The sequence below is a fragment of the Sebastes fasciatus genome, chromosome 10, assembly GCF_043250625.1.
Source record: "Sebastes fasciatus isolate fSebFas1 chromosome 10, fSebFas1.pri, whole genome shotgun sequence".
NCBI classification, from domain to species: domain Eukaryota; kingdom Metazoa; phylum Chordata; class Actinopteri; order Perciformes; family Sebastidae; genus Sebastes; species Sebastes fasciatus.
Window position 1 is genome coordinate 16,774,833 of NC_133804.1, and position 23,019 is coordinate 16,797,851.

At 35.9% G+C, this 23,019-nt stretch overlaps 2 protein-coding genes across 3 annotated transcripts; both read left to right on the forward strand.

Annotated features, from left to right (window-relative positions):
* Positions 1-2,621: 2,621 nt before the first annotated feature.
* On the forward strand, positions 2,622-12,619 carry yif1a (Yip1 interacting factor homolog A (S. cerevisiae)). Its single transcript, XM_074648589.1, has 9 exons — positions 2,622-2,730; positions 3,986-4,037; positions 6,741-6,988; positions 8,596-8,700; positions 9,155-9,233; positions 10,057-10,114; positions 10,215-10,370; positions 10,905-10,998; positions 11,867-12,619. The coding sequence occupies exons 2-9, from the start codon at positions 4,007-4,009 to the stop codon at positions 12,023-12,025; spliced, it is 930 nt and encodes a 309-aa protein (XP_074504690.1). The 5' UTR covers positions 2,622-2,730; positions 3,986-4,006; the 3' UTR covers positions 12,026-12,619.
* Positions 12,620-15,259: 2,640 nt separating this feature from the next.
* LOC141775317 (uncharacterized) lies at positions 15,260-22,571 on the forward strand. Of its 2 annotated transcripts, none has more exons than XM_074648562.1 (5): positions 15,260-15,433; positions 17,257-17,917; positions 18,200-18,321; positions 19,449-19,504; positions 19,928-22,571. In XM_074648562.1, the coding sequence occupies exons 2-5, from the start codon at positions 17,303-17,305 to the stop codon at positions 20,296-20,298; spliced, it is 1,164 nt and encodes a 387-aa protein (XP_074504663.1). In that variant the 5' UTR covers positions 15,260-15,433; positions 17,257-17,302; the 3' UTR covers positions 20,299-22,571. The 2 variants fall into 2 exon arrangements, with proteins under 2 accessions (XP_074504663.1, XP_074504662.1); XM_074648561.1 differs by having other exon boundaries at positions 17,260-17,917; positions 19,928-22,570.
* Positions 22,572-23,019: the final 448 nt, after the last annotated feature.

Sequence of the window (23,019 nt, forward strand, 5' to 3'; positions counted from 1 at the left end):
TAGAGACAATGAAGAAAAACTGCCAGGGGCATGACATTTAACAAAGGCTGTATACCTGTTGCTCACTGGCCCATTTCACTGCTGAGTCTCATATTTCATATTTCAGCAATATTACACCCTGTGATAATGATGACACACATGGATATTTTTTTTCTAACCTGGTTGATTGTATTAGATGAAGAGAATATGGGTTAAAGGTGAACGTCAGATGACTAAAGCTTCAGGAATGCAATGATGCCACACTTGCTATGCCTCTAATTGTGACATGTCCCGACATGTCGATCAACTTTTCCCCTGATTACATCCATTCATCCACCAGCTGTTTCTTTTATGTCGTATTTGATTAGGACATGTCTGCTCATCAGACACGCCCATTTGGGTGAAGTCAAAAAATATTTGTTTTTAGGTTTATGTACATGTGAAGGTGTGTTTTTTTTAATTTCACTCCACATTTCCCCTACAAACGTTAACAGTTTTCTGGAGTGGATGAAGGCAGATTAGATTCCATTACCATTTACTCACCCTAAAAAAACTCCCCCACACCCACCCACATACCCATCCCACACACACATACTTCACAGAGCATAAAAGCATCCTCATGCCACACACACTTACGTTTATTTGGTTTAGTGGGTGTTGTTCACGCCTTGTCAATTAAATACCTTGATTATTTGACTGTGTTTGTACAGTGCAGTGTTGCACATGCTTGTATAAAGACAGTTCTGGTTGTCTTGGCATTCAAGTTTTTTTAAAGTATAGATGCATTAACAGCTAAGCTTTTTTGATATATTCATTGTTATTGTTGTTATTATATATATCTTGTTCTAATTGTGTGTCATCACTATTATGTAGTCATATTATTTATGTATATTAATCTTCTGTTCTCTATAACATTGTACATTTTTTACATTATTTAGGTGGGGGTTTCAGGTAAATCCAGTGGTGTTTTTGCCTCTTCCTGCACTGTATATAATAATAATAATAATAATAATAATAATAATAATAATAATAATAATAATGATAATAATGATAATAATAATAATAATAATAATAATAATAATAATAATAATAATAATAATAATAATAATAATAATAATAATAATAATAATAATGATAATAATAAATAAGCAACAAACAAACAACAATAAAATGTACTCAGATGATATAAGTAAAAGTACTCATTCTGGAGCACTGTCCATTACAGTAGAGGTGGTAAAATTACAAATCCTTACAAGTATAAATACATCCATATAGTAAGTAAAACTGTTGAAATATTAGCTACCAAATGTTCTTAAGTAGCAAAAGTGAAAGTAGCAGCATTGCAGCTGGTCCACATGGAGCTAATTTTAACTGTATTATATAGAGTCTGACTACTGTTTAATAGTTTTATGTTAGGCTATGTTAAGTTTTATGAACTTCAAACATCATGTGTTTAGAATTTCATCTGCAAAATATATACTAAATTCGACCACACCACATAGGATAAATTGAAGAGAGTAAATTAATAAATAAAGCACAATATTTCCGTAAAATGCAGTGGAGTATAGCTACATGGGTTAACACGCATGCACATATACATATGCTTGGAGGTGACCTGACGTGAAGGAGGATGCATGTGTGTACCCATGTAAATGATATTAATATATATTTGCGCTTCTCCCCCCGCCCCCCTTTTTTATTTTTTATTAACTTATTTGTTTATTTAATTTATTATTATTACTCTCTTATTTTTGTATTATAATTGTTTTTGTGTGTTTTTTTTAATTCTATTATTTATTTGTATTATTATAATTATTATTATTATTATTATTATTATTTCTCTTCTTAATTTTATTTCAATTTTGAATGTTGAAGTTGTTTTCTCTAGTGTACTTAATGCGTTCGTCTATAAGCTCAATTACTTAAAAAAATGGGTTTATAAACTATCGAATTACGAACTGTAAATTGCATATATGAAAACAACCTCGAAAAAAAAAAAAAAAATCAAAATGTAGTGCAGTATGAAGTAGTGAAGTATAAAGTTGCTCAAAATGAAAATACTCAAGTAAAATAAAAGCACCTCGAAACTGGACCTAAGTACTCTAGTAAATGGGGTACACACCTACAGTAGCAGAGAGGGAAAGAAAAAAAAACAATCAAATCAGGATTGCATTTAGCTGCGTACAATGTCTAAATAATGGGAATAAAATAAAATAAATAAATAAATAAGTTAAATATATACATATATACATACATACATACCTGCATATACACACAAATATAAATATACACATATATACATATACACATACATACAGTACATGTACGTACAAACACGTGTACATACATACACAATCATAACATATTCCCAAGAACCCTATATATTTGGGGTGCCATGTGGAGAGAAACAGAGCACCATATCAGATTGACAGCAAGCTAATATTGATAAATAGCCTGTGGCTTTTTTTCATTAACTGGATTTTGTGCAGTTTTATAGCCTATATGTGCAAATAAATTATAAAAAAAAAAAAAAAAAAGGAAGGAAGGAAGGAAAGTAAGCTGAACAGATAGAAGTACTAGCAGTAACTCTTCTCTGTGTGTATTGGTACAACTGTGTACATACTCTCATGCTTGGTACTTGTCTCTCTGCTCTGCCACGCAGGCAGCCTGGAGTCAACCCACCGCGGTGCATGATGGGAGGATCAGTCTGGTCTGGTAGCCACGTAGCAGCTAACAACATTAGCTGAGCAGGTAAGTGCTCTTTGTGCTCCTTATTTACTTTAATAATCATAACATTATCCCTCAAGACAAGCTGTGTGAACACTTGAAATGCTGCTGTTGAGCATGTGTTCATTCCCTGTACGGCTCCACCGAGTGTTACTTTGTAAATATGATGTTATATTAACTTAGCATTAGCATGAACTGTTAGCTGAATAGGTTAGCTTAGCATTAAGAGTGTTGCAGGCTCACTGATATCCTGTCATGTTATCATGTTTTAACTGTAGTAGCTGTAACACAACACTGTTTAATGTGTCTAGCTGAACAACTTGAATTCATGTCACTAGCTAGGCTAAATGGTTTAGGGCCAAAATACATTTCTGATCTTCTGCTATGTTATGAAGCATCCAGACCTCTCAGGTCATCTGGATCAGGTCTGCTTAGTGTCCCCAGAGTCACAACTAAACATGCAGAAGAAGCAGAGTTCAGTTTTTATACACCAAATATTATATATAAATAGTAGTAGAAGTTGCAGTAGTAGTTGTAGAAGTTATAGTTCTTGTTTTTCGGAGTTGTTGCAGTAGTGATTGTTGTAGTAGTAGTCATAAAATAGATGATATTATATGTTATATCATAAAAATGTCATAGTATAGTATACCATAAAAAGTCAGAATTTAATATCATAAAAGTATCATTAAAAAGTCATAATATAGTATGCCATGAAAAAAATAATATAGTCGTCACAAAAAATGCCATGATATAAAAAAATAATAATAGAGTATACCATGGCAAAATATGTCATATAAAGTCAGAAACAATTTCCTGATAAAGTATGCCATAAAAAATTTTATGAAAATATCATAAAAGTCATAGTATATTATGCCTATATTATGCATCAAATATCTGGAACAAGCTCCCAGAAACCTGCAGGACCAACTCCAACTGTGAGCTCTTTAAAAACAAAGCTTAAAACGTTCCTGTTTGCTGCTGCCTTTTATTAAACCAGATAATGATCTTATACTGCACTAGAGCTTTACTCTTGTGTGTTATACTCTATTTTAGCTTCTATCCTAGCTTTTATTTTTAGCTCGTTTTTATTTTCTAATCTTTTAATGTTTTTATGTTTTTATAACTGTTTTAATTATGTCTTAATGTCTCTTGAATGTTTATGTAAAGCACTTTGAATTGCCCTGTTGCTGAAATGTGCTCTACAAATAAAGCTGCCTTGCCTTACTTGGGTGTTAAATAAGGTGAAGTGTATCTAACGTGTCATTGTTTTTATTTTAAGCTAACGTCAGCAAACGTCACAATGGACTTGCCACATCAGGGCTACAGAGCAAGTAAGTGGAAATATGAATCAGTAGTAATTTTTGTAAAAATTTGCAAAATATCCGTCCATGGTTTCTACTTCCTATTTTTTTTTGCTAGAGCTAGACACATATAGCTAAATCATCATCTGCTGTCACCTGACTGGTGACTAGAAGATTCCAGTATATTAAGTACACCAAAATGTATTCAAGATATAAGTTATATTACAATTATAAAAGGAAATACTTTGTACAAAGCATATTAAGAACATATACATATCAGGAAGTATGAATGTACAAATATAAGAAATACTTTGTACAAGGCATATTAACAACATATACATTAAGAACATATACAGTATTTACAGTATAAGATATATGATTGAGGTACTTTTTGTGTGAGAAGGTGTCGTATGAATTTTCTATTTAAAAGTCTGATGGCCTGGGGGGAAAAACTGTTCCTCAGTCTGCTGGTGAGAGTCCTGGAGGTCCTGTATGTTAAAACATGATGTTTTGTAGTTTAAGTTGTTAGTTGTTGATATACTAGCCTACTGTCAGTACTCTAAATACCAGTAATAGAATAGAATAGAATAGAAAGCTTTATTGTCATCGTATTAAATACAACGAGATTCCCAGTAGCCACTTCTGGTCAGTGCTTTAAAACAAATACTTGACAAGACTAAACGAGGCAGATAAAACATATAACAGGTAAAACACACACAGTTATAAAGTAAATAAAACAGGTAAAGTAGATGTAATAAATAAATATAAACAGAAGTGTTACACTAGAGGTATAAAATATAAAATAGATGTAATGTAAACAGAGGTAATTGCACTTGTAAAATAGGTAGGGTAGATGTAATAAATGAAATGTGAACAAAGGTAGTTGCACTTGAGGTGTATATTATTAATAGTGTATATTATGAGGTGTATATTAAGAACATATACATTAAGAACAAATAAAGTATATACAGTATAAGATATATGATTGAGGTACTTTTTGTGTGAGAAGGTGTCGTATGAATTATCTATTTAAAAGTCTGATGGCCTGGGGGGAAAAACTGTTCCTCAGTCTGCTGGTGAGAGTCCTGGGGGTCCTGTATCTTCTACCAGAGGGCGGGAGGAGGAACAGGCTGTTGTGGGTGTGTGTGTTGTCCTTAATGACCCTCAGGGACTTCCTGAGGCACCGCTGGGTGTACAGCTCCTGCAGGCTGGGCAGCTCGCACCCGGTGATGTGTTGGGTGTATGTCTAATACACCAGTACGTGAATAAATCTCACCTGCATGAGGGTTATAATGACTGTCCTAATTGATATACATGGGGTGGAGAAAATATTAGAAACACTTATAGTGCCATGCACTTCATCAGCACCATAAACTATACACACTCCAACATATCCATGAAGTTCAATCAAGTCAAGTCAAAGTTTATTATAGCCCAATATCACAAAGCATGCCTCAAAGGACTGTACATATAATAAAAACAGCAATGTGCAACATTAGCAAAAGGCACAACAAACGGATATGAGTGACTACATACAAAGCATTACAAATAGAAAAGTTAGACACACAATATATACAATTAAAAGCATAGCAACATGAGCAAAATATACAAAAACATACAGAGTTTTAAGTAGATAACTGTAATTAGTATTTTCGGCAGACTAAGTGAGGTTGAAGGCTGATGCGAAAAGATGTCCTGAGTTTGCTTTTGAATGATTCAACTGATTAAGCCTCTCGAATCTGGCTAGGAAGACGATTCCAAAAAAGGGGGGCTTGGTAAGAGAAGGCCCTACCACCTACTGATGTTTTATTTATTTTTGGAATAGTCAGGAGAACGGCATTTTGTGATCGTAAAACCCTAGCAGTTATGAGGAGTGACTAGTGGTGATAAGTAAAAGTCAGTGTAATATTTTATAAGTTAAAAGTAGGATCTTGAAGTCTGATTTAGTATGTACAGGCAGCCAATGTAATGAAATAAGAACAGGGGTACTATGATAAAATGTTCTAGTCTTGGTTAATATCCTAGCAGCAGTATTTTGCACAAGTTGTAGTTTGCTAATAGTTGATTTGGTAAAACGGAGAAAAGGGTATTGCAATAATCAAGCCTAGATGAGACAATTGCATGAACAAGTGTTTCAGCATCAGCCATGGAAAGTGTTGTTTCTTAAGTGGAAGTATGCAGCCATAGTTATATTGTTAATATGTTCTTCAAAGGAGAGATTGGGATCAAATAGGACACCAAGATTTGTAATACAAGAGCTTTGTGAAATTGTGGAACCAATCAATCAGTCAGTACCTGTCTAAAACATTTTGAACAAAAGCTTTAAGTTATAACCTTTGTGAAGGTAGGATTTATTGTAAAACTGCTTTTGTTTTTATTACACTGCATTAGTTTTAGCTTAGGGTACCTAATAAACTGGCAACTGAGTGTAAACCTTTGCGCGGACGTGGGTTTTTGGATTAGCTGTAGTGAAATGAAATTAAGGAGCTCGTCATTTTTATCTTTGTTATCACAGAGTATTGTTTCTCTCATACTTAGGGAAAGACTTGATATGGTTGGAGTGTCTTAAGTGATAGGATTAACATATTAAACAATTTAGAAGGATATCAGTGAATGTTTATATTTGATAGTGTGGATGATAAGATAGTACCTCATGAAATATCAATAAAGTCAGTTTTTTAGTATAAATTGAAATGCCTTCCATTTACTCCGTTGTGTCCATCTTTTCCACAGGTAAACCAAGAGCTCGTGCAGCTCCCCCCACTGCAGATTCTGTCCTGTTTGATGACACCAGCGCTGTACCGCCAGCAATGAACAGTCAAGGATACTACACTCCTGCCTACAATATGGCAGGACCCCCAAATAACATGCAAGGAGGTGCTGCTGGGCCAAACAACGTGTTTAACGACCCAATGGCCAACGCTGCAATGATGTACGGCTCCTCATTAGCCAACCAAGGGAAGGATATGGTGAACAAAGAGGTGAGGAAAAGCAGGATGTTCATAGGGTTCCTTCAGATATGATATATGCTACTGTATGGCGGGCTGGGGTGTTAATCAATAAACCCATAAGTAAGGTCTGTGTGCTGCAACTGCCACTGTGTGCGTAACGTGCACGTTGCATGTGTGGCTGTGACGTCTGTGCCACAGTGTGCCCAAAAATCAGTGCATCTTTAGTAAATACAGGTTTAAATGAAACCCCAAACACGCTCTGAACTATTTGACACGGTTTTGAAGTTTCTCTGTGACTGTATGACAAAGCAGACAGATACAGACTCTTAATGTAATAAGATAATAGGTCTAAACAGGAGTACAGAGTCATCTCAAATACAGCAATTTGCCGCACAATTGTGAAAAATCAAATGTCTTCCTCCATGCTGGTGTTTTTTGTGCAATTTTATTTAATTTTTGTCCCAAAAGGTGACTCTCAACAAGTTCATGATTTGAAGTTTTTCCATTTATGGAAAACCACACAGATGTGTTCTTTCATTGACATGGTCACTCTACACCAAACTGTCATCAAAGGACTAGCGGCGATAAAGGCTGACTGTTGCGTCGCCTCACGTCGCCTTTGTCTTCGGCGAAAAAATTGCATTTAAACACACCGCAAAGACTACATCACGTATGTTCTGCGCCTGCGTGAGAGGAAATAACTGTCCACACCAGCAGGCGGAGGTAGTCTGTATGCGTCATTCAAAAAGGGAAACCAGAAGAGCGAGGACAGAGGATATACAAGCCGTTGTTAAGATATGTACATGAAACAAAGCGGCGTTTGCCGACCATTTTCACACCACTCTCACTCACCATTTAGCTTCATTCGAGACGGCCATGTCGTTGTTAAAATATCCGTGTATTGGAATGATCAGATGAGATGAAGATGAAAAATGAGAAGAGCCGTCTGTGTTTTTCCTCTTCACTTTACTTGTTGGCTTGCTTTCCTCACGTCAGTTTCTCTTCTCATGCACTGATTTGTTTAAGCTGAACCGCCAATCAGAGTGATTTCTCTCACCGAGCGGGCGGCGCCACCGATTCAACATGCTAAATTGGCCAAAAAGCCTCAGACACGGGCAGACTAGAGCCAACGGTGCGAGACACATCGCAAAAACTAGGCCGACGGACACTCACTTACGGCCCCAAACTGTCCACTGGCTGACCGTCAGCTTGGTGTGTCAGGAGCTTAATACTTTCTGCTTTTCAGCTACTCTCCAATGCTCCGTAGTCGCACCCAGAGCTTTTTCACTGGTAAAACTGTAATGTTGAAGTGGTGTCATTGTTAGTGGACAGGTATTCAATCAAGCAGACCATTTTCTGGTCGGCTTTCTAATATAAAACAGTTGATGAATTTCCTCACCCAGGAATAAAGGTAGAACTGTATAAATAAATGTATTGCTTGTGAATGGCAAATAAATAAAACTGATGTTGTAATACTGGATTGGTAACTAGATAATAGACTGGATGCCAAAGGGATGCACAGGCCCGAGGGCAGCCACAGCCTTCTTTAAAAATGTCTATGACTCAACTGTATTTATTAACTTTGGCATTCTGTCACTCTGCGTGGAGTTAATGTTTGCACTTCCTTTTCCTTTCAGATCAGCAGATACGTGTCTGTGAACAAGCTGAAGTACTTCTTTGCCGTCGACACCAGATATGTAATGAAGAAACTCATGATCCTCATGTTCCCTTACACACATCAGGTAATCCGAGCCATTCATCCCATCAGACTTTGTCCTACATCAACGTACGGGACAACACAAAACATTTAATAGCGTGCATAACTGCTTGATAATTGTCCATGGTATCATATTATCACCCACGTATCACATTGAAACCATGCAAACAAGATAATCAGCCACTTAATCTCCACTCCAGCTTTATTTATGAACATCAGAATGCTTTGACTGCCAGTGCGGATATAAAAGCACACTGAGCTCACTTAATTCCCACACACTTTAACTTAGTGAGATTGTAAATGAAGTTGCCGCTCCAGACATCTTGTGCCCTGATAATGTACAAACTACACACAGTGCAAACTCTCCTTACAAGACCAGGGTCACAAAAAGCCATTCTAAAGATACTTGATGTACTTTTCCCACAACATGATATTTTGCTTGAAGTGTAAGACTCATACTGTAAGTGTGTTCTTGGTAGGATTGGGAAGTTCGTTACCATCGGGACACTCCACTGACTCCAAGACAGGATGTGAATGCGCCGGATCTTTACATACCAAGTAAGTTTTCTATAAAGTAGGGCTGTCAAAGTTAACGCCATAATGTGTTAACGCAAATTTGTTTTAACGCCACTAATTTCTTTAACGCAACTTAGGTTGTAGCGGGCTCAGTTTTAAAGATAGAGTGAAGATACTGGATACTGGTATCATATGAAACTAGAAATCCTAAAGGATCCATTGGTACCAACCATGTCTAGCTTGTCGTGAAGGAGGTTAAATAACGTTCCAACCTAATGCTAAACTTTGGCGATGAAAAACTGGCATGGCTATTTTCAAAGGGGTCTCTTGACCTCTGACCTCAAGATATGTGAATGAAAATAGATTTTACGGGTACCCACGAGTCTCCCCTTTCCAGACATGCCCACTTTATGATAATCACATGCAGTTTGGGGCAAGTCATAGTCAAGTCAGCACACTGACACACTGACAGCTGTTGTTGCCTGTTGAGCTGCAGTTTGCCATGTTATGATTTGAGCATATTTTTTATGCTAAATGTAGTACCTGTGAGGGTTTCTGGACAATATTTGTCATTGTTTTGTGTTGTTAATTGATTTCCATTTGCATAAAGCAGCATATTTGCCCACTCCTATGTTGATAAGAATATTAAATACTTGACAAATCTCTCTTTAAGGTACATTTCGAATAGATAAAATTTAAATTAGAATGGAATCGATTAATTTGTGATTAATCGCGATTAACTATGGACAATCATGCCCTTAAATATTTTAATTGATTGACAGCACTACTATGAATTCAAAATGATCAATAGGCAAGCATTTTGTGATTCCTGTATAATGTATTAAGTGTATGTTTTGTCTTTCAGCGATGGCTTTCATTACCTACATTTTACTTGCTGGAATGGCCCTCGGCATTCAAAAACGGTGAGTTATTCTTCCTTATCTAATTCACTTTATGACTCACAGTAAATATGTATTGTATCAAATACGTTGAATCAGGAGTGTGTATTGTCTTTGTGTGAAGGTTCAGCCCGGAGGTTCTTGGCCTGTGTGCCAGCACCGCCCTCGTGTGGGTCATCATTGAGGTCTTGGTGATGTTGTTGAGTTTGTACCTGCTGACGGTGCACAGCGACCTCTCAACCTTTGATCTCATTGCGTACAGTGGATACAAATATGTTGGGTAAATATCATGTTATACTTGAGATGAATATGATTCTGTTTTACTGACACAGGAAATCAGTGCATCAACTTGTTGTGTATTATAACTAAACCGGTTAAATGCTAAATCCACGATGTAGATGAACTGAGTCTGATTCAGCTCAGTGGTTAAAAAAGGTTGTAAATAAGGCATTTTTTAAATGTAACTCAGTTCATGATAACGGCATTATAAATTGATATTGAAGTAGTGTTGTCAACATACTGGAATTTTTAACTTCGATACAATACCTTGAAAAATGTTGATATTTGATACCATGAGGAAAAATTGACACAATATTGGGTGCATAAAATTTTTTATTAAAAGATGAATAGCGGTGTGTGTGTCAGCTTGCTGTCGGAGAGAAGAGAGAGCAGAAAGTGCAGCTGGTACCTACGTATCAATACTGTGTAAAATGAGTATTGAAACCGTTTTGAAATTCAGTATCGATGGTTCGATATTTTTTACAACACTATATTGAAGAAAGTTATAAATATTCATTTTATGCTTCTCCTCTAGGATGATCTTCACAGTGATGTGTGGCTTACTGTTTGGCAGTGATGGTTATCATGTGGCCCTTGCCTGGTCCTCTTGTGCCCTTATGTTTTTCATTGTAAGTATTCATCCACTATATATAAATCTATATAAGTCAATATTTATATCAATCTGAAATGAAGAAATGTTTTTCCTAAACAGAAAACCAATCCGTTTCACTCATTTCTGCTCAATTCGATTCAGAAAATTTGATTATTGCAACTACTATAAACTGAACATTAATGTAAATTTTTGAACAAATCCTGTGTATGAACAAATTGTGTGATTTGAACAGATAGTTTTCTGCATCAAAATATTCCACATACCATCTGGGAAAAACTGTAATTTCTATTATTCAACACCACACGCATATAATTCTAAGCTAGAACTATGAATTTTTTCTACCCACAGCAGTATTGTGTTTCTTCAGTGTAGCATATTTTTAGTTCAGAAAAGGTGCTGGTTGCCTATGTAATTATAATTAATTATATTCTATGAGTAGGTCAGATATTTACATATTTAGATGCTGTTTTTCCATTTCAGTTCTTCTTACCCCAGGGTGTTTAAAAAGAGAATAATGAAGAAACAAATATACAGAATACACAAAGAAAAGAGGACAGCTAATACACACAAAACTTACATCAATATCTGTATGAACAATATAAATGACCCTCAGGTTTAGGCTTTACAGTGCAACCACTAAGTGATAAATACCAACAAAATACATCAGCTTTTTGCATTATTCATCATTATTATGTGTTGCATTATTACACTATATTAAATTTAGTTACTAAAATACCTTAACAATGACCAACTACTTTATATATGCTACAATATTTTCAATGGTCGAAGCTTTGAAGCATTCGGGTCAGCTCTAAATATTTTCCTGAAAACCAGGTTTTATGTTTGCCTGAACGACACATTTAAGGATGTTTCTGTCTTTGCAGGTCCGATCTCTGAAAATGAAGATACTCCCCTCTCTCTCCACGGACTCCATGGGAACTGGATCAAGTGCCAAACCTCAGTTCCGCCTTTATATCACTGTGGCTACTGCAGTGTTTCAGCCAATCATTATATATTGGTTAACCTCTCATCTGGTCAGGTGACTGTGAGGCGTTCAATAACCTGAAGTGTATTGGAGCTAAAACATTTGGTTGTTTTGAGTGTTTGTACACTTGCTTTTATACGCTCCTTTGTCAGTAAACTGAAAACATATGTAGACGGTGTTGAACTGCAGCGTGTGTTGAGCTTGTCAGATGGACATGATGTCATTAATGAAATGGTTTCATTGATTTAACCACAAAGTGTGACACAGAAAATATTTCACTGGAAGTTGTTTTCCACCATGAGTGTACAGTAAATGTTTATTTTTGGCCACCTAACTTTGAAGAAAAAAGGGCTTTCATTGTGAGATTTGTTTAATCATAACTCCGATTCAGTTCAAGTTTCCTTTTACATAATGTCCCTGGACATGCTTTATAGTATTTACACCCCACAGTACACAAAGTACACAGACATAAAACGCACATTACACACATGATTCAAGTACCATTTTTCTGGTATGGTAATGTTCCTGCATTATCCCCCTTTTTCTCTTGTGAGTCCTGGACTTTATTTATCTACATTTGACAAAGCATGACAATGTTTGGATTTTTTGTAGAAAAAAATAAATATATTTAGCTTTGTGTATTCAATTTTAACAGTTTCTGAGACTTTATTTGTTTTATGCAAAGAGCTACTTCTGTAGGGAACATATTTCTGTATTTTTTTTTTCAGATTTATTTCCTTCTGAAAAATGCAGATTTATGTCAGTTAATAAGATTTAATTTCTAATGATTGGGCCAACAATCTACGACTGAGACAGATAAATGTTGCAAAGTTATGAAATTGTTCTCAAAGGTGGGGAAGTAACTAGAATTAATTAAGGTAGAGTTACTGTGCTTATGCATAATATGGAGGTACTGGTATGTTACATTTATGTAATTATTTATGTTCATTACATTTCAGAGGGAAATTATGTTATTTTTACTCTATTATATTTACAGCTCATCATCTGTATTTGTATGCAATTATAAAGTCATAGTATAAGTGTAGTATGTATACGAACTTGCATAACTAGACCTGAAATTAACCCTACGATATTTCAGTATTATTTTGAGTTGTTCTTTCCTGGAGTATTTCCACGTTATTCTGGTTTATACTTCAACTTCACTACATTTCAGAGAAAGATATTTCACTTTATGATTGAAACTTATAGTCACTAGTTACTCAGATTTTACACACAGATGATGAGCTTGTAAAATATGCATTTTTGTTGATTACACCACCTAACAGTATATTAAAAAGTTGGAATTGGTCTCACCTTAACATGCTACATTAAAATGCTGCTTAGACATTAATGCATCATAATAATCCAATAGTATGCTATATAATATGACAAAAGTAGTCATTATGCTGCATTATGACTACTTTTGATACTTATGGTACATTTTGCTGATACTCCTTACATTTTACATTTTAAAGGCAGGACTTTTACTTGTAACAGTATTTTTACACTGTAGTCATGCATGAATACTTTCACCTCTGGCAATTTGGTACTACCCACCATTTACTACAGTTATTACTCGTTTAACCCTTGTGCATCCCTATAAAAGTTGCTCTGTCCTTGTCAAAAAACTGCCATAAAATTATATATTAATATTATTTTACACTTTCACAGAGTTAAACATTTTAACTAACTTCAGTCCTTATCATAACTACCAAATATTCATTAATTTTCAGATTTTAACCCCAGATTTTTACATAATGCCACTGTTGTGGGAGAAAAGGGAATTATTTTCTGTATACTAAATGCCAGGGTGATTTTTCTCACAATCAGGGGTATGTCAATGATTAGCAACAACATTGATTTTGATGCATTGCTTCAAATACATAATACAGCAGCAATGCCCCTAGTGGAAACCAGGAAAATAGCATGTAGTTGCCCCATAGGGCAAACATGAGGAAATGTCTCAGTCTTGTGGAAAATAGTAAAAACTGCACTTTTGATGCCATAGAATAGAATGCATGATTTTATGCTGTAATGGCCATGGTATCAAATTGTGTATTTATTGGGTTTCAATGGGAACATGTTTGTCCTATTTGGTCTGAGTGTCCTTCTTTGTCGGATTGCTTCAGGGAAGTCCTCATTGATAAAGATCCCTGAGCCTTTCAAGTTTTTAGCCTTATAACAGCAAGTTTGTCCTTCAGCCGCAGAAATTTGACCACAATAGGTCGGGGCTTTTCTGAAGATGACATTTGCTTCCCAGTCCTGTGAGCCCCTACCAGCTCTATTTTCAGATGGTCCAGATGTTTTCATTGAAGAGTTTTTTCACTTTTTCTTCAGATTCAGTCACCTTTTCTTTTCCAGACTTTTTAATGCCATCCACCACAATATTATGACGTCTAGACTGGCCCTCCAGAAAGTCTGTCTTGTCAGAGATTGAGATCAAACTTTTGCAAATAGTGTCCAAATCTGTCCTGGGACAAAGGAGGACGATCTGCAGGACAGATAATAATGCACACAGTGCACTTTCATAGACTAAGCTACTTTTTTAATTCTATTATACCAATAATGTACAGCTTTATTCTGCACTTTAGTCCATTTTTAAAAAAAACTCTCAGTTCTCATCCCTTATTATATTCCATATTTGACTTTTCTTAATCCCCTGATCGCTACTGTATATCTCCTATATTTTATTATTCAGCACTATATCACTTTTTGCACTATATTCACTTTTTTGATAGTCGTGTATCACAGCTGTTACCCTGCACTATATTCAGTTTTAACAGTTTTCTTCATCTCCTTGTATTTTTATATCTGGTATATTTTTTTGTACTTTGCACTACTAACTTTTTTTACTGCCTTTTACTAACATGTTTTGCACTATTGAACTGTGATGCTGGAAACTTGAATTTCCCTCGGGATCAATAAAGTTACTATCTATCTATCTATCTATCTATCTATCTATAGTATCTATCTATCTATCTATCTATCTATCTATCTATCTATCTATCTATCTATCTATCTATCTATCTATCCATCCATCCATTCATCTCTCTATCTATCCATCTATCTATCTATCTATTACAGTTTTTGGACAAATATATGCTTTAACACAGCCATAATGATGGTCAAATTAAAAATGAAAAAGTCACAAATATCCTTAGTGATGCATAAGCGTTAATTTTACATTAAAGGCCTCCTTTCCTCTCCTGTTGGATGAACACTGTCTCCTCTCTGGTTGGTGTGAGTCTGTATAATCAGAGCGGGAGCGCGCCTGTGAGCGCGTACACTGCAAAGCGTCCTTTTGGTTTCCATGGAGACGTCGGACGGCAACAGACCAGAGAGAGAGGTGTCCGACTCCGAGGCTAGTTTTCAACACCACACTATCACCTTTAACTCTTCAACGACGCGTTTTCGGGACATTTAAGGAGCTCTGAACTCTTCCAGGATTATCGTTTTGGTTAATTTGGTGAGTAACTAGTTAATATGAGGCGTTTAGCAGCGCCAGGTGAGCTCACCTGAGAGAGGAAAAGGCGGTTTTCTTTGACTAAATGAAACTTTATATTGTTCCGCCATTTGCCTCCTGAACTGTTGCAGAGCCATGTGGCATCACATTGCCTGCACACTCTCAGTGCCCTATGAGTTGGATTTTACATGCAATCTATTACTATTAGTTTGTTAAAAGCATTTAATGGTTGTATAGCTAAAAAGCATCAATGAGTTTCTAATAGAGCTGCACCTGTCCACTGTATGAGCACGTTGTGTGTGTATTAAGGAGGCTACAGAGAGTGAGAGTGTCCTCATAGTGGACTTTGTACGTGTTCATCAGAGGGGAAAGGATGGCTAACATTTAACTGAAGTATTTCTCTTTTCTCCAGCATTTTTCCATCAGCTCTTTTAGTCTAAAACGTGGAGTGGGAATGAACCTGAGAGCAGATAGCCTGCATTTTTTGATTATTATTATTGTTTTTGTTTTGAAAGGCAGTTTTTAAAGTTTGGTTTAATGTGCCTTTAAAAAAAAAAAAAGGAAACAAAAAACAATACAAATACTTACAGTGCAATTTCACTGTAGTTATTTATTTCTGTCTACTCTGTACGAAAGACACGATTTTTTTCATTTCAAAATGTATTTCGAACATGTAGAATACAAAAAAAAATTAAAGAAAAAATAAAGAAAAAGAATGACCATACCAACAAGTGGACAGTCAGAAACAAGTAGTATTTACATACAATGAAAAGCGTAAGAAAAATAAATTGACAACACTTGATGCCTTGATTTACATATCCGAAAAGGAGTGAGAAGAAGTATAAACTTATTTAATCCCACCCCTTCTCCATAAGTCAATTATTAATTATTAACAAGCTTCCTTATTGAGCCATACATATACTCTAATTAAATTTTCCTAAATTCGTCTAACTATAATTATTATTATTTATAATTATTCTAACTATAATTATTACCTTTAATCTGTGTCATACAGAAATATAAATTAATTATTGATATAATTATCTTTATCAAAATATAAATTTGTTATCAATCCAGAATACCAATTCATTACTTATAATATAACTTAATCACAATACCAATTCATTACTTACATATTTATCTTTATCATATTGACTATTTGTTATCTTTTCTTAGGGATGCACAGATCCAACTTTTTCAGTCCCAATACCGATAGCGATACCTGGGCTTTGGGTATCGGCTGACACCGAGTACCGATCCGATACCAGTCTTTAATTAATAAGTTGTAGGGCCTATATGCCTCACTGTGTGGAAGTGACTGGGATCATTCTTTTATGTGCAAGGCAACATCAGGCTTGACTTAAATATTTCTTTCTTAACAAATAAATACATAGATATACATTTATTGAATTATTATTTATTGTTAACACAATAAATCGTACACCAGCAACTTGGAAAAAAATCTTCAAAATTAACAGGAATTACAATAACATAAAACTGACTTGACTTCAGTACTTAGTGCAAAATTGCTCACTTTTAGATTAAATGACATTAAATTCAAATTTATTGTCATTGCGCGGAGTACAGGTACAGAAAAATACAGTTTAGCATCTAACCAGAAGTGCAAAAAACAGTAAAGAGCAGAGTAATGTATAGAGTAATAGAATAAACAGTATAAAGAATAAACAGTAAGTGATAGATAACAATGCGCTAAGACATACAGTATGAACATGTGCAACAGTTACAGTAAGAAACTCTTAATACTGATTTACATGAAGCCTTCCTTGCAGCAGTAACTTTGAGTGATTTCTTTTCATGTCACCCAGCAGTGGTACAGCTGAATGACACTGGAAGTTTCCTCCTGGGAGAGAGATGGAGAATAGCCCCAACACACTGCTGCCCTCGTCACCATGTCCTGCCACTTTTGGAGGGTGCCTGCCTTTCTCCTCCTCGCCGCAGCAGACTTGCTCAAATGACCGTGTTTCACTCCCACTTTCGCCTATTTCCTTCCCCCCGTCCCCTGACTCACTTTATCCAGCAACAGCAGAGTCATCTATTCACTCTTCCTCACCTCTTTCACACTGTACGGCGTCTCAGTGCCTCGAAGGAGAAAACATACAGTGCCTCAGCCCGGTGAACACATCTGACCAGGATGACCTGACCTGCCTCAACTGGCTGCATCAGAGGGGCAACCTGCTACCGCTGCAGCCACTTCACAAAATGACACCACTGCCTCAGCTAGAGTCCTCTGCACCCACCCAACCTCTCCCTTCTGGCTCGTCCAAGCCACCCTACTCCTTCAGTAGTCTCATTTTCATGGCAATAGAAGACTCACCTGACAGGAGGCTTCCAGTGAAGGACATCTACGATTGGATTGTGAACAATTTCCCCTACTACAGGACGGCCACTGGAGGCTGGAGGAACTCTGTTAGACACAACCTGTCCCTGAGCAAGAGCTTCCGTCGCATTCAGAGGGACAAGAGCCAGGTGGGCACATGACTTATGTTGTTTACCGCATTCAGAGTAGTGAGTAAAGACAGTGTGCTTTAATTATAGGACAGATGTTCAAGCATCCATGTCACTGAGATGTCCTTGAGCAACACACTGTATCCAGATGTGCTGCTCTGTAGTTGAGTCAGCAACTAAACTGGGAAATTATTATAATGACCTCCACATGTGTTGAGGTTGTTATATGGTCTACTGTCAACATCTTTGCATGGGCTGTTGCAGTTTGAATGTTTCTGATGAGTGTTTGTATGTTTGTATCAGTCAGTGGGGAAGGGATCGCTGTGGTGTGTTTGTCCAGAGTATCGGCCGGCACTCCTCGAGGTGCTGAGGAAGACCCACAGTTATCACAGCACCAACATCCATCTGTTAAACAAGCCTGCACTGTGAGTATAATCACACCGTTTAAGTATGTGCAACAAATTCTTTTCATTATGAGCTAATTAATCTTATTAATTAATTAATTAATAAGCTATTTATCTTTAACTCTGTAAATTGTTAGGTATACTGTATTTATGTATTTATTTATGTGACTCAGATAATAGACAAAAAGTCAACACTAAATATTAGTGGTGATACGATTAGTTGATTAATTTACAGAAATTATTCGACAATTCAAGAAAAAATGCCAAACATTTGCTAGCACCAACTTTCCACAGTTAATATATGTGTGTGTGTGTGTGTGTGTGCATTATTATTTTTATTATTTCTTATTTGTTTTATTTTATTTTTATTTTTTTCTAAATTTTATAGACAAAACATATCATTTGAATGATTAGTTGATTAATTTACAGAAAATTATTAGACAATATAAGAAAAAAATGCCATTTGCTAGCACCAGCTTCTCAAATGCGAAAATCTACAGTTAAAAAAATAAAATAAAAATAATAATAATAATAATAATAATAATAATAAATAATAATAAAATAAATAAATAAATATTTAAACAAATATACAATTTGAAGACTTTTTTTCTTGCAAATTACAATGGACATCTGTCACTGTTTTTTGTTTTTCATAGATAAATTAATTGATTGATTGATTTGGAGAGGCTGTGCCATCAGTGTGTGAATGAGTATTTAGATTAGATCCTGATGGGCACCTTGCATGGCAGCCTCTGCCATCAGTGTATAAATGTGTGTGTGTGTGTGTGTGTGAATGGGTGAATGCTGACATGTAGTGTAAAAGTGCTTTGAGTGGTCAGAAGACTAGAGAGGCACTATTTAAATGCAAGTCCATTTACCATTTACCATTGATTAATTGTAAAAAATAGGAAGAAAAATAATCATTAATGTCAACTTTACAAAATATTACTTCAGTGAGCATTCCTGGGTTTGTTTGTTTGGGTTGATACAGTACATTCTTTGGATTGCTTTCTAACCAGAGCAGTAACATATAGCTACTTTGCCTGTAATGGGTGAGGGGGTTTGGAATAATTGTACAATTTAATGACACTCCCTTACTGAGGTGTATTTTATCTAGTTGTCTAACTATCTTGCCATGTTGTGTGCAGGTTGGAAGGAGCTGAATTTGGGGTGCCTGCAGTGTGCGACTCTATGGAAATATCAGGTTAGTGATGAGGAAACTCACAGCAGGCTCATGTCCCTTAATTAGCACAAGAACTTACATATTTGACCCTCTATGAATTTCTTTTAGTCTGCAATATTTCATCAATGGAGTAGCCGCCCTCTGTGACACTTTTATTACCTGCAGCTTTTCTCCCACTCTGCAGCTTTCTCAGCATGCAACATTGTTCCTGTGTTTGTGTTCCATTGTCATGGCAACAACCTTATATTACCTTGGCAACCCAGCAATAGCCTAGCTTGGTCTCCTTTATGTCCGCTCGTTTTATTTCCGAGCCTATGGCGCTATACGGGCCCACGTGCTTGCTGAAGAATCTGACAAGTGGTTGTTTAACCAGCCTGCATGAAAACAAGTTATTAATAGTAATGTCTTACGTTTTGACTCATATTCTGTTTTTCTCTCATGCAGATTCACTCTCTCACGCCCTCCTCCTCTCCACGCCCTCAACCCAAATCCTGACCACCGATAACCTAACTTTCTCTGAAAACCCACCGTGCCCTTTGACCCCGGATCACGAGGAGCTAGTCACCATGGAGTCGGTTGAATACCATCAGGGGGAGGTCAGCGAGGAGCTGGAGATGGAGATGGAGATGGAGAAGGACCCCCTGTCAGACAGCGGGTACATCGAGTTACACTATTACCAGTCTAACCAGTACCAGTACCTGGTGCTGCCGGGTGACACAGAGTTGGACCTGGAGACTGTGGAGATCCTCCAGCTCGATGCCGAGGCCCAGGAGGCTGCTGGGTCACTGCTGGACCTGGCAGGTGGCGGATACTAATGTTACATCCCATTTAACAATCACAACTGATGCAATCCACTGTGGACAAATACTCCAACAAAGCAACATAAATGGGGATTTATGTTTTAAAGTGTAAAGTGATAATGGATGGAGTGATGATGTTTGGAAAATCATCTGCTTCTTCCTGAGACGTTGACACTGCCCTAAGTAGTAAGATAAGAATATAGATCAACTTTTTGATAGACTAACAAAACTATGGATCACATTACTTTATGTATTCAGGCACTTTCAGTGCAGAAGCTGAATTTACCACCATACAACCATACAATGACAACCTGGACAGAGACTTGAGAGAGTAATGTTAAACTGAAAAATGCAGACAAAATTATTCTCTGAGATTTTAAAACTGAGGGGAAAGTATTAATAGAGTATGGTCTTCATTACGATATGTTTTTAGGTTTTCCACTGTGTTTTTTTAACACATTAAGTTCATTCTCAGGGGTGGAGGAAATGCTTCCAACTCAAGTAGAAGTACTGTTTCTTGATTAACTCTCTGAGACCCACAATAGACTAATTTTTGTCTCTTTTAGGGGGTACAGGGGGTCTTTAGGGGAGATAGCAGGTCAACAGTAGATGTCATAGAAGTGGTTTACATCACCTGAAAGCTGGGAACCTGAAGATTAATTTGAGATGCAGCTCAGCACTGTGTGTCAAGTTGTTCTAGTCATAAATCAGAAATAAACATGAATTAATTAATTAATTTAATAATTAAAATAAATTGTAAAAGTGTATAAGGGCTAAGCACATTATGATAGAGGTATATGATGGCCATTTCCATTGTCCCTCATGTCTCATAAGTTGTTGCAGCAATGTTGGGGTTGATACCATTTGTTACACAGATTTGGTGCTAAATTTAACCATATTTTATCACTCGAGAATTGATAAAAATGATCAATAATCCCTCCAAAATACCACATTAAGACACCAAGACCTTGAGGAATGCCATAGAAAAAGCCACGCTGTAATTTGGTATCAAAAACTTTTAAAATTTTTGAGATTTCTGCAAGAATAGCATTTTTCGATGATTGGATAGCGAGCACATCTGTTCTGTAAACTGCTCAGAAACCCCCTTATTGTCAATTTACCTAGGAAAGCCATCCATCCTCTGAATGTCCTAGGTCTGTAGTTTGTGGTTGTAAAGTTTCATGATGCTGTGATTATCCTATAGGTCACCACAGGTCATTTTATACAGTGAGGTTGTTTAAAAAAATGGTCTCACTACAATGATATGGCTACTATGGGCACCATCATCATCACACATGAATACAGTTGGGCTCATTGGATCCACAAGTGTCAGCTTTCCAGTGATACACAATTTATGCAATTCCGAGACTGCTTAGGGACCCCAGTATGCAGAAATATTCCAAATACATCATTCTAGTATAGGCGAAAATTACAAATTTATACTGCAAAAACTGCATGTTTTTTGCCCCAAACAGCATGTGAATATCATAAAGTGGGCATGTCTCAGTTTCATATGATATATGTAACTTCACTCTATCTTTAAACTGAACCTGCTACAGCATCTGAAAGACAGTGAAGTCGCTCGGGTCTCAGAGGGTTAAAGACGTTTCCCAGGTTAAAGTAAGATTTATATAGCATTGAAACCTGCACAAGAAATGTACAAAAATAGCTCTTGACTCATATCCGCACTATCACCATTTCAATATGAAAATGTGGTGACCATCTTTTCTTTATAAGAAGGTTTTTATAGAGGTTACTTTATGAGGAAAAACAAACTTAAGTTGAATATCCTGCCCCTTAACACTGTTGCTGTAACCTATTCTGAAAATGCTGCCTTTCTATACTTCATTCAGTTTATAAAGAAGCTGCAATTGTAGATTGCACTCAAAAAGTGGGAAAGCACTAATCAATTACAATAATATAAGTACTTCCAATTTTATTATTAAGTAATTTCTGTACACCCATTGTCATTCTTCAGATCACGTTTGCTAGAGTTGATTTTATGTACATGATGTTATGTTACTGAATGTCTTTTTAGTTTTCTGTGAATTTTAAACCCTATAGATATAATCTAGTAAACTAAGCTAAATTGTCTTCAATCAGGAATCAGTTTGAATTTTGAGTTAAAATGCAAAATGTACTCACTGCCATTTAAACTTCTTTACATTTCAGGGTACACTGAATTTCTGTTTGTAAATTGTATGTATTTTCAAAAAGCTTTAGATTTTATAATCTAACTAATAAAATCTGTCATGCCGTTCTTATGAATTAAAATTGCCTGTTTTTAATGTTTAGTTTCGTTTATGTTGCATTGTATTGCAGTTTGTTACCATAAAAATAGTTGTATATATATATATATATATATATATATATATATATATATATATATATATGTAAATATATATACGTGTATATGTGTGTGTGTGTGTGTGTGTGTATATATACATATATATGTATATGTGTGTAAATGTGTGTGTATATATATATATATATACACATATATGTGTATGTGTGTATATATATGTATATGTGTGTGTATATATATGTGTATATGTGTGTATATATATATATATATATGTGTATATGTGTGTGTATATATATATATATATGTGTATATGTGTATATGTGTGTATACAGCGGGTAAAATAAGTATTGAACACGTCACCATTTTTCTCAGTAAATATATTTCCAAAGGTGCTATTGACATGAAATGTTCACCAGATGTTGGTAACAACC

What these genes read in the sequence shown, in the direction of transcription:
- yif1a (XM_074648589.1), top strand. Translation starts at nt 4,007, where the DNA reads ATGGACTTGCCACATCAGGGCTACAGAGCAA. An exon ending in AGTGGATACAAATATGTTGG is followed by an intron (nt 10,371 to 10,904) that starts GTAAATATCATG and finishes CTTCTCCTCTAG; the next exon opens with GATGATCTTCACAGTGATGT. An exon ending in GTGCCCTTATGTTTTTCATT is followed by an intron (nt 10,999 to 11,866) that starts GTAAGTATTCAT and finishes CTGTCTTTGCAG; the next exon opens with GTCCGATCTCTGAAAATGAA.
- LOC141775317 (XM_074648562.1), top strand. Translation starts at nt 17,303, where the DNA reads ATGGAGAATAGCCCCAACACACTGCTGCCCTCGTCACCATGTCCTGCC. An exon ending in CTGTTAAACAAGCCTGCACT is followed by an intron (nt 18,322 to 19,448) that starts GTGAGTATAATC and finishes TGTTGTGTGCAG; the next exon opens with GTTGGAAGGAGCTGAATTTG. An exon ending in CGACTCTATGGAAATATCAG is followed by an intron (nt 19,505 to 19,927) that starts GTTAGTGATGAG and finishes TCTCTCATGCAG; the next exon opens with ATTCACTCTCTCACGCCCTC.